Source organism: Notolepis coatsorum (genome assembly GCF_963971535.1).
Source record: "Notolepis coatsorum genome assembly, chromosome: 1".
NCBI lineage: Eukaryota > Metazoa > Chordata > Actinopteri > Aulopiformes > Paralepididae > Notolepis > Notolepis coatsorum.
Window position 1 is genome coordinate 305,453,539 of NC_140165.1, and position 12,500 is coordinate 305,466,038.

The 12,500-nt window shown below is 48.0% G+C and overlaps 1 protein-coding gene across 1 annotated transcript in view; it reads right to left on the bottom strand.

The window, feature by feature from the left end:
- igsf9ba (immunoglobulin superfamily, member 9Ba) overlaps window positions 1-12,500 on the bottom strand; it is a gene marked incomplete at both ends in the record, with an annotated part of 134,018 nt that overhangs the window by 33,840 nt on the left and 87,678 nt on the right. The window contains 4 exon segments of the mRNA XM_084310994.1: window positions 1,721-1,863; window positions 3,323-3,468; window positions 6,956-6,957; window positions 6,963-7,096. Of these exon segments, the coding sequence (XP_084167120.1) occupies window positions 1,721-1,863; window positions 3,323-3,468; window positions 6,956-6,957; window positions 6,963-7,096 (425 nt within the window).

The following is a 12,500-nucleotide window of genomic DNA, read 5'->3' on the forward strand; positions in this document are numbered from 1 at the left end:
GGTTTTGGCCTGCCCTGGTCCCTAAATCAAACGCACCCACGCTTTTCCTCTGTATCACCTCAGTCGTTGCTCCGTGTAACTATACGAGATCCCAGACTCGGATTGTAATAATTTTCCACAATGTAGTTTGCACTGTATGTAGTTGAATTTTTTTTAGTTTTAGTTTGATTGATAAGTTGCAGAGTAAGTCAAGAAGTAGCTAGCAGTTCGTAAATCACAGTTTAGAATAGTTTCCCCAGACGCGTCTATGCTTTTACCAAAACGGTTTGTGTTTCTGCGTTCTCCCGTTTTGCGCTCTGATTGGCCATGCACGTTTCTGGTCATGTGACATGTGCGCCCAATCGCATGACGCGCCCATTTCCGCCTCGACCAGCAGCAAACTACCTAACGCCTACGATCCACACTCTAACCTTAACCAACTTCGAAAGAGTGCCTAAGCTTAACCGTCCAAAGTACTTGCCGTCACACGATTGGGCGTACATGTCCACATGACCAGAAACGTCAGTGGCCAATCAGAGCGCAAAACAGGGAACACGGAAACGCGAACCGTTTGGTAAAAGCAATCAGGCTCCCCAGACACCGTCCACTGCTACGGTTACCCATTATTTCCCACCAGAACGACGGTCGAGTTGTGAATGCGACTTCCCACGTGGGGGAAACAGGAGCTTCACCGGATATAACACACTAGTCTAGCGGCTACAGTTGGGGCCCTCGGGAGCTTCACTGGATATAACACACTGGACTAGCGGCTACAGTTGGGCCCCCCAGGCGCTTGACTGGATATAACACACTGGACTAGCGGCTACAGTCTGGGGCCCCCCAGGCGCTTGACTGGATATAACACACTGGACTAGCGGCTACAGTCTGGGGCCCTCAGGAGCTTCACTGGATAAACACACTGGACTAGCAGCTACAGTCTGGGCCCCTCGGGCTCTTCACTTGATATAACACACTGGACTAGCAGCTACAGTCTGGGCCCTCCGGGCTCTTCACTTGATATAACACACTGGACTAGCAGCTACAGTTGGGGCCCCCAGGCTCTTCACTTGATATAACACACTGGACTAGTGGCTACAGTCTGGGCCCCCAGGCTCTTCACTGGATATAACACACTGGACTAGCGGCTACAGTTTTGGGGCCCCCAAGGCTCTCTGGAGGAAGCAGGCTCTTCACTGGATATAACACACTGGACTAGCGGCTACAGTTGGGGCCCCTCCCGTTCAGGGCTCCCTCACTGGATATAACACACTGGACTAGCGGCTACAGTTGGGGCCCCAGGAGCTTCACTGGATATAACACACTGGACTAGCGGCTACAGTCTGGGCCTCAGGAGCTTGACTGGATATAACACACTGGACTAGCGGCTACAGTCTGGGCCCTCGGGAGCTTCACTGGATATAACACACTGGACTAGCGGCTACAGTCTGGGCCCTCGGGGAGCTTCACTGGATATAACACACTGGACTAGCGGCTACAAGCTGGGGCCCCCAAGGCTCTCTGGAGGAAGCAGGCTCTTCACTGTCTATAACACACTGGACTAGCGGCTACAGTTGGGGCCCCCAAGGCTCTCTGGAGGAAGCAGGCACTTCAGTGGATATAACACACTGGACTAGCAGCTACTGCTGGGGCCCCCAAGGCTCTCTGGAGGAAGCAGGAGCTTCACTGGATATAACACACTGGACTAGCGGCTACAGTTGGGGCCCCCAGGTGGCGCTCTGACCTTCTCCACTCTGAGAGGGTAGCCGTCCTTCTCCCACTTCACAGAGGTCACCGGCGGGTTGGCGTCCACCGGGCAGCGGATGACCCCTGGCAGTTTCCGTGGGACGTAGATGAGGGCAGGCATGTTGATCACTCGGGCGGGGTCTGGGGAGGCAGAGAGAGGGGCGAAAGAGGTCACGTGGATGTGTGGATAAATAACATCTCTTGTCGGACACCGTGTTCGATACAAATGGGCTCCTGGGAGACGTTTCATAGAGGATGACGACGCAAGTTACATTGCGTGTGGATGTAAATAATGAGAATAAAAGCAGATTTTGTTTGTTTATTGGTAAGCTACCTCCTTATACTACATCGTTATTGGTAAGCTAATTTCTCATTATTAACGTGACTGTAAATGGGGGAAACCTTTCGAGTTTAAATAAAGGTTTGAAATTAAATGAAATTACATTTTGTACATAGGTTCAGGGCTGAGCAGGTTCTCTCGTTATCATATATATACTGTATATATACTGTGTATGTATTTGATTTAAAAGATCTGTATTTGTTCCTGGCAGCAGTGTCTCTCTCTCTCTTCTCTATTTAAGGCCAATAATGAACCCAGTGGCCTGGCTGCAGTGCTGCAGTCCCCCATGTTTCTCTCTCTCTCTCCCTCTCTCTCTCCCCCCCTCTCTCCCCCCCCCCCCCCTCTCTCTCTCTCTCTCCCCCCTCTCTCTCTCTCCCCCCTCCTTTTGTCTCCCCTCTCTCTCTCCCCCTCTCTCTCTCTCTCCCCCTTCTCTCTCTCTCCCCTCCTTTTCTCTCCCCCCTCTCTCTTTCCCTCCCTCTCTCCCCCCCTCTCTCTCTCTCCCTCTCTCCCCCATCCTTTTCTCTCCCCCCCCCTCTCTCTCTCTCTCTCTCTCTCTCTCTCTCTCTCTCTCTCTCTCTCTCTCTCCCCCTCTCTCTCCCCTCTCTCTCTCCCCCCTACTTTTCTCTCCCCCCTCTCTCCCTCCCCCCCTCTCTCCCTAACAGAAATCAATGGCCAGAGACTTGGGAGCAGATTAGCATCATAGCCAACACACTACGGTTGACCATTAAAGAAGATCAGACGGCCTGAAGTGGCGTTTTTGTCCTCGTCAGTCTGAGTTGAAGTCAGAGCGGAAAAGGTTAGCAGTATAATTCAGTCGGGCCACATTTGGGGAGGCAGCCAGCGGGACAGACAGCCTCTGTAGACGGAGCGCTCTGTGGGCTCTATAGGGACCCTCCGTCTGCTGAGCTCTCATCTCTCTCACGCCGGCATCAGAATATATAATCACATCATTATCACATCCGGTACAGTATGTGTGAAAAATGCTAGAATACTGTCCTTGGCTAGGGGCATGTGTGCAAAAAAAAAAAAAGCTTCTGTCAAAAAGAAACAATTCCCTAGTTGATCATATTTGACCTTGAATCTCAGGGGAACTTGGGGGATTTACGACATTCACAGGCGTCGGTGAGCTCAGGCACTAAGCAGCCTCCATACTGCTGCTGCTGTTCCCTCCCTCACCACACCGCGCTGCGCTGCTGCTGTGCGCAGGCTCCTCCGCCCCTCCCCCACGTGCCGCGTTGCCACGGTAACTACAACACTCACACTGAACAGTCAGGTGCGCCGACGCCGAGGGAGAGATGCCCAGGCTGTTGCTCGGACTGCAGGTGTACTTCCCGGCGTCCTCCGGCTTGACCCGGAAGATAATGAGCGTTCCGTCGATGAGGATGCGCACGCGGAGCTTCAGGTCGCTGTGGAGAGAAAGAAGAAGAGATGCGGCGGAGAGGGTTTTTGTCACACCGACGACATGTCATTTTGAAACAGCCACACACACACTCTCTCGAAGGAGAAGATGTGCCGGTTGCAATTACACCGAGGGGCCATGAGAGGGCGGCATGGAGTCGGGTGCTGAGGGGGCTCCAAAAGATGGAGCAGTCAAATAGATCTGCTAATTGCCTTAATCACCCCCAGTGTTACACAGCCCTCATGTTTTCCTTCTTCCTGCCATTTGAAATGAAACACTCTAATGCGGAGGCAGATCTAACCCTCTCGCGTTGTGAGCGCAGAGCAAAACCCACTGCGCGCTCTCGCGTCTCATGCGATGATTCCTCCTCCCGTTCCCTCTGTCACCTGTTCATTATGAACCCCTCCCGTTCCCTCTGTCACTCGTTCAGTGTGAACTCCTCCCTCCGGGGGGGGGGGGGGGGGGGGGGCTGGCAGAGCTGCCATGGCGACACTTTTCAGATCCTCGCTGCATGAGAGGTGTGATGATGACACAGGCGGGGAGTCATGTGACACATCACCGTCGGAGCAGCAGACTCACCTGTCTGGCAGGCTGGCACGTTCCAAGACAGGCCCCCCCCCCACTACTCTGCCTCTGAGGCCACAGCAGGACAGGGCCCTGGCACCGACACACCGACACACACACACACACACACACACACACACACACACACACACACACACACACACACTCCCCTAGGCCTCACATTCACAAGTAAGAGGTGCACGCATACAAACATTTACGCAAGCTCTCCCCTCTCCCTCTCTCACACAGACACACACATGCATGCACGTGCACGTACGCGCGCACACACACACTCGCACTCCCCCTAGGCTTCACATTCAAGTAAAAAGGATCCTAGGTGCACGCACGTATGCACACACACACACACATATGCACACTTTCATTCATGTATGCACGCACAAACACACACCCACTAACCAAATGCCAAAACATTTGCCATTCAAATACACCACAGGAGAAGACTCCGGCACACACACACACACACACACACACACGCACACACACACACACACACACACACACACACACACACACACACACACACACACACACACACACACACACACACACACACGCACACACACGCACACTGTCACTCACAATACAAAGGTCGATGCGGAAAAGCTTTGGACGGAGAGAGAGCAATGGCATAAATGCCTCTGAGACAGAACGGAGGAAGGGAACTTGAAAGACTTAACTTAGCCCCGGTGCTTAAACTATTCATTAGCCAGACCTCTGGAAGGACGGTCACTAAGTGCACAAACTCAAAAGGCAGTTCCAGTACAGTAGTTCTCACTCACACCAAGCCCTGGCAGCACATCACCCCCCACCCTCATCCACCTCCACTGGCTTCCAGTCAAGTTCCGCATCACCTTCAAACTCCTGCTCCTCACCTACAAGTCCCTCCATGCCCTCGCCCCCCGGTACCTGTCTGATCCCCTCCACCAGTACACTCCATCCCGGAACCTACGATCCTCTGATCTAGGTCTCCTCTCTATCAATCGCACCAGGTTACGGACTTTTGGGGACAGAGCCTTCAGCGTGGCGTCCCCTGCCCTCTGGAACTCTCTCCCCCCGAAATACGCAACGCCCCAACCCTGGACACCTTCAAATCCGCTCTAAAAACACACCTCTTCACCAAGGCTTTTCCCCATCAGTTAGTTTAGATTAGATTAGGTCCATTATCCCTTACCTTCCCTCATCCCCCCTTCCCCCCCCCCTATTTTCCTTGCCCTATTTTTTGTCCTGATTGTGAAGCGACCTTGGGTTCTATATAAATTTGATCTATTATTATTATTAGTAGTGAACTCAAGGTCAGTTCCAGTACAGTAGTGAACTCAAGTCAGTTCCAGTATAATAGTGAACTCAAGTCAGTTCCAGTACAGTAGTGAACTCAAGTCAGTTCCAGTACAGTAGTGAACTCAGTAGTGAACTCAAAAGGCAGTTCCAGTACAGTAGTGAACTCCGTAGTGAACTCAAGTCAGTTCCAGTACAGTAGTGAACTCAGTAGTGAACTCAAAAGGCAGTTCCAGTACAGTAGTAAACTCAGTAGTGAACTCAAGTCAGTTTCAGTACAGTAGTGAACTCAAGGCAGTTCCAGTACAGTAGTTAACTCAGTAGTGAACTCAAGTCAGTTTCAGTACAGTAGTGAACTCAAGTCAGTTCCAGTACAGTAGTGAACTCAGTAGTGAACTCAAAAGGCAGTTCCAGTACAATAGTGAACTCAAAAGGCAGTTCCAGTACAATAGTGAACTCAAAAGGCAGTTCCAGTACAGTAGTGAACTCAAGTCAGTTCCAGTACAGTAGTGAACTCAGTAGTGAACTCAAGTCAGTTCCAGTACAGTAGTGAACTCAGTAGTGAACTCAAGTCAGTTCCAGTACAGTAGTGAACTCCGTAGTGAACTCAAGTCAGTTCCAGTACAGTAGTGAACTCAGTAGTGAACTCAAAAGGCAGTTCCAGTACAATAGTGAACTCAGTAGTGAACTCAAGTCAGTTTCAGTACAGTAGTGAACTCAAGTCAGTTCCAGTACAGTAGTGAACTCAGTAGTGAACTCAAAAGGCAGTTCCAGTACAATAGTGAACTCAAAAGGCAGTTCCAGTACAATAGTGAACTCAGTAGTGAACTCAAAAGGCAGTTCCATTACAATAGTGAACTCAAAAGGCAGTTCCAGTACAATAGTGAACTCAGTAGTGAACTCAAGTCAGTTCCAGTACAGTAGTGAACTCAGTAGTGAACTCAAAAGGCAGTTCCATTACAATAGTGAACTCAAAAGGCAGTTCCAGTACAGTAGTGAACTCAAAAGGCAGTTCCAGTACAGTAGTGAACTCAAGTCAGTTTCAGTACAGTAGTGAACTCAAGTCAGTTCCAGTACAGTAGTGAACTCAAGTCAGTTCCAATACAGTAGTGGACTCAAAAGTCAGTTCCAGTACAGTAGTGAACTCAGTAGTGAACTCAAGTCAGTTCCAGTACAGTAGTGAACTCAGTAGTGAACTCAAAAGGCAGTTCCAGTACATTAGTGAACTCAGTAGTGAACTCAAAAGGCAGTTCCAGTACAGTAGTGAACTCAGTGGTGAACTCAAGTCAGTTTCAGTACAGTAGTGAACTCAGTAGTGAACTCAAGTCAGTTCCAGTACAGTAGGGAACTCAAGTCAGTTCCAGTACAGTAGTGAACTCAAAGTCAGTTCCAGTACAGTAGTGAACTCAGTAGTGAACTCAAGTCAGTTCCAGTACAGTAGTGAACTCAGTAGCTAACTCAAGTCAGTTCCAGTACAGTAGTGAACTCAGTAGTGAACTCAAAAGGCAGTTCCAGTACAATAGTGAACTCAAAAGGCAGTTCCAGTACAATAGTGAACTCAAAAGGCAGTCCCAGTACAATAGTGAACTCAAAAGGCAGTTCCAGTACAGTAGTGAATTCGATCATAGCTTTACTTTTGAAGTAGACGTTATCTTCCTCCCAGAACCAGGTGTAGGTCAGGTTGCCAGGATACGCCTCTGCTTGACAGGTGAACAGTGCATTCTGGGATATGTTAACAGTGATGTTTTCCGGCGGCGACACGATATACGGAGGCCCTGTGGGAGACAAACACAAGCAGGTCAGTGGCGACACGATATATACGGAGGGCGGAGGCCCTGTGGGAGACAAACACAAGCAGGTCAGTATCAGTCAACGTGTCACGGTGAACTCTGCAAAAGGACCTCGGTACGAACGAATACATCATAAAAATCCTGAATGTAGTTCACGCCCTGGCACCTCAGTACCTCACTGACCTCCTCCACCCCTACACTGACTCACGATCCCTGCGATCCACGGACACTGGTCAGCTCTCCATCCCCCGAACCAGACTACGGACGTTCGGGGACAGAGCTTTCAGTGTGGCAGCTCCCACCCTCTGGAACTCCCTCCCTGCAGAACTCCGCACCGCCCCAACTCTGGACTAATTAAAAAAACTGCTCAAAACCCACCTCTTCAACTTGGCCTTTAACCCCTAACTTTCTCACTTTATATGTATATGTTGTGTCTGTCCACTATGTTTGTTAATTTCTTTGTCATCTCTCCCCCCCCCCCCCCCCTATGAGAGAGAGAGAGAGAGAGAGAGAGAGAGAGAGAGAGAGAGAGAGAGAGAGAGAGAGAGAGAGGAGAGAGAGAGAGAGAGAGAGAGAGAGAGAGAGAGAGAGAGAGAGAGAGAGAGAGAGAGAGAGAGAGGGAGAGAGAGGGAGAGAGAGAGAGAGAGAGAGAGAGAGGGCACACTATGCATTATTTACTCTACATCTTCACAGCATGATGTAAGATAAAGTGAGCAGCACGTTAATTACTTTTAATAACCTTACAGTAATAGCAGTCGGCAATAGGGCTACACTGGTATCAGATATTGGGCAGATAAAGGCTAAAAACAGGGTACAGAATTGAGAATTTACCTAATTAAAATCTGTGTGCAATATAGATACAAAATAATTTGATGTTTTGCATTTATGGCATATAGAAGCTATAGCTACTAGAAGCTATAGCTACATACTGTAGAAGCATGCGGTTAATCTACTGGAGAATAATGGGCTACATCTCAATCATCTTTGTCCAATGATCCAATACTAACGGTATAAGTCTATACTGTACAGCAGAAGTAATGGATGGGATCTCTGTGTCGGCGTTGCATCAGAAGTGGAAGATAAGATAAGATATGATAGAGATAAGATAAGATAAGATATTCCTTTATTGATCCCCTTGCGGAAATGTGGGTGTCATGGCAGCATGGGGGAGGGGGGGAGGGGAGCTACAGGTATGGGCAGGGTAATAGTAGAAGACATAAATATAGTCAATATAATTATAGTAAAGATAAAAAAGAAGCAAATAAACAATATAATTAACTCTTAATATAAGCATATGAGCAAGTAAACCGTGTAATCAAAGGTACAGATGATCAGTTATGTTATATGTTACAATAAATATGGCCAATAACACTTAGAAGAGTAAGTAAAGAGGCGGTTAGGTGGCCGAGCAGAGATTGCGTTCGTCACCAACCCCGGAGCTGTGAGCTGGATTCGCCTGTTCGAATCCAGCTCACAGCTCCGGGGTTGTCACCAGCTTGGCTGGCCGTCTGCACTAATACAATTGGCTGTATTTGAGGGTGGGAGAAGCTGGCGGGGTGGGTCCGGGTCGTTGTAAAACAGCGACTCCTACAGTTCGGTCAGGGGGGCCTGCTAAGAGTGGATAGGACTTGAGGGGGATAGTGTGATCCTTCCACACGCTACGCCCTCTCGATGAGAATCCGCGCTGCCAGGTGAAAAGAAGCGGTGATTGTGTCGGAGGAAGCACGTGGTAGCCTCCACTCTCCCAGATGATCTGACTGTGGGGGGTAAGTGCGCAGCGACCAGGAAGGGACTGGGAATTGGCATACGACTAACATTGGGATGGGAGAAAATCGGAGGAAAATGGAGGGGGAAAAAGACAAAAAAAAAAAAAAAAAAAAAGAGTAAAGTAAAGTATTTAAATCTTTTTTACATTTTTTTAATTTATCCTTTATTTATCCAGGAATGCCCCATTGAGATACAAGATCTCTTCTTCCAGGGAGTCCTGACCATACAGTATACACAGGTGCAGTATACATAAGGTATAGGTTGTAGTCCGTGCAGTTTAGGTGGTCAGACACACTCATTGATCAGACATTCCTAGTAGTTCTCGAGTTCTCCGGCTGGAGGCAGCGGTCCCTGCCCACTGTTGTGGAGCCTGATGGCCGCTGGTACGAAGGACTGGCCGAGGCGGTTAGAAGTGGTGTAGGGATATATACTATCTTGTGTCATGACACATATTTACCAGTATCGTTACCATGTGGTCTGTTCGTCTGTATAAAGAATATATAATATAAAAGTTCCCACAGTAATCCAATTTTTTACAGACTGACGGTGATAAAACACAACAACACCGTTAAATGGAAAATAATGTCTTTAATAATTTCGATGCTATTGTGCACCTGCAAGTACCCAAACAGAACCCCAGTTCTGTTCCTGTAAAAAAATCATCAGCCGATATATGTTCACCAATATCTGCCCAATTTTGCTCTTTGGACCGATGGTGATAAATCCAAAAAGTAAATCACCGGTATCAGCCGATACCGATATAGTTGCCGATACATTATGCATCCCTGATCGAGCCCAGCTCTCGGCGTTGCTTCCGGCTTGGCTGGTCGTTCATACTAATACAATTGGCAGTATTAGGGGGTGGGAAAGCCGGTGGGTGGGGATCGGACGTTGTGGACAGCGACTCCTACAGGTCGGTTGGTGCGCCTGTACAGCAGAATCAGGAAGCAACGGGGGCAGCGTGAGCCTCCCACGCGTTACTCCTCGCCACTGAGAGATCGCGCTGTACAGGTGAAAAGATGCGACAGGCTGCCTCCTCGTGTACCGGAGGGGACACGTGATGCAAGGCTTGGTCCTCACTGCAGCCGACCAGTGGGAGGCATGGTCTAACAACGTTCGAGACAGGGGGGGGGGGAGAATTGGATAATATGAAATTGGGATGGGAGAAAAATAGAAAATGGGGAGAAAAAGTAGATACAAAAAAAAAAAAGTAGTGTAGCTGATCACCATCACAGTATCACCACGTTGTTCCCTAAGGTTGCACCCCCGAACCCTCCATAAAAAGAGTTATGAGCAGGCCTATAGAGACAAGCCTCCTGGTCACTTCCTTCCTTCCTTCCGAGTACAGCCTTATACATATCAGGTGGGACCATCGCGTTGTACGGGCTGACTCACGTAACGATTATAAACCCATCATTGGAGTGAGAAGCGGCGAGTCCTTTGGTATCTGTCTGTTATTGCTCTGGGCATAATCTGTATTCACCTCCACACACTCACACACACACACAGACACATACACACACACACGCACGCACACACACACACATCTCGCCGCACACTATTTTGTTCTCAGCCAGTGCGGAACTGAGAGCAGCTGTGGGAGCAAACATTTAATTTATCTGGTTATCGGGAGATATATTCTGCTCTAGTTTTATTGTACAAATGCGTTCAAGAATAAACATTTCACCACGTTTGTTTGTATGTGTGCCGCGTGTGCATTTCAATTGCCTGAGTGTTTTTGAGCATATGGCGTGTGTGTGAGTGTGTATGTGTGTGTGTAGTGCGTGCATGAGTGTGTGTGTGCGTGTGCATGCGCGTGTGTGTGTGTGTGTGTGCATGTGTGTGTTTGTGTGGTAAGTAAGAGAAGGCAGAGACCCCCCGCTCTCACCATGCCTACAGATCCAAGCACTTCCTCCCTGCTCCCAGACACCTGCATCCTGACTGAAATAGACTTGATTCTAAACCCTATATACCGCCGGTACCATCAATGCAAAGTGCTCAGCTGACTGTCGGTGGCAACGCCGTTAACCCTTTCTCCGGCGCTGGCTGCTGCTGAGAGGCAGGAACTGGAGGCTGTATCGCAGCCATCTATCTGATCCGTGTCTCGCAGAGAGAGAGAGCGAGAGAGAGAGAGAGAGCCTAGTTAATGGACCGGAGACAGACAGTGATGTTGCCTCAGACAGACACTGCTTTGCACATATGCACACGCGTGCACACACACGGATGCACACATGGATGCACACCACGCACACTGGCCCCCAGACGAGGCTATTGACAGACTGATAAAGATCCACCGGCTATACTCCTGATAAAAACCTCTATTGCCTACACACTTATAGTAGGGATTATTTAGGCTCCATTTCAGAGTCGGCTCGCTTAAAGGCCTTACGTGTAGTATTTCTACATTACACTATATTATTTTCAATTCAATGTCCATATAGATAATAGGGTCGATGATGTCATTGTGACGTAAGGAGTCTTGAAATGCAGACTTCAGAAACCTGTAATTTTGCGCCCGTCGCTTCGGGTCCATAGTACTACATGCGTGTTTGCCCGTGCGGCTGAACGAAACGCGCAGTGTGTTGCATTGCCATCTTTTAACCTCTTAAGCCCTAGCCATATTCTTTTTAAATCCGCCTGAAAATAAAGTAAATGGAAGATTGCTCCACTCCTACAAGGTCCATTTGCATGTTCTTGATATCTAGGGACATCTATGGATCTCAGGGAATGTATTCCAAGGGCTCGATCCACAAAGAATGGATTGCACGGAGCAAGTTGCACCCTTACTTACAATTCATTATTAATTGAAAATGGGGGACCCTGATGTAAACAAGACGAAAGTCTTTCTCTGGTCTGCATCCCCTTAACAATTGTGTGTATTGAGCCGTACTGTATTGCACCCATTCTGCAATCTGTTAATAAAACTTTCATTCAATCAATCAATCTGCACAGTGATTGAGTATCAGATTTAGTATCACCAGGCGCCCCTGACAGTGCAGCAAAAACCGTGAATGAAATCTACTGTAAGTAGTTACTTTTTTATAAATGTAAATTTCTCGACCATTTTTCAGCAGATTGCAACGCCGTTTTTTTGCTAGACTTTCACAGAAGGGTATAGAGAATTTAACTGTGTTCTGTTTTATGGCAATAACTTTCAGGTTTGTGTGATATGATCCCGAACAATAAGAGAAAGAAAAAATGCACTCTAGAAGTCAGATGATTGACGGGGCTGGCGTGTGCTGGGAAGTGTTGTTTTTTGAAATTCGAAAGCCCATTGAAAGCCCTGGGTCTCTTCTCTCAAAAGACTACACTCAAGTTAGGTTGTGCCAAATCCTTGCGTCTATAAGCGCCTTTTTCCGACTCGATGCCCTGAGATTTCTATAAACTCATATTTCACTAATAACACTTAAAATCATTGGTAACCAAACGTAGTGCTGAAAATATACACTTTGAGTGCTGTTTTGACTGGGTTAGGGTCTTTACTCTTGGCTACATAAAAAAGGTTAAGATGCAACGCTAAATTACTATATTAATATTACTATACTATACTATATTACCATTCCTATACTATATACTATATTACTATTTCTGACTGTACATATCCTACTCTTACTAGTTACAC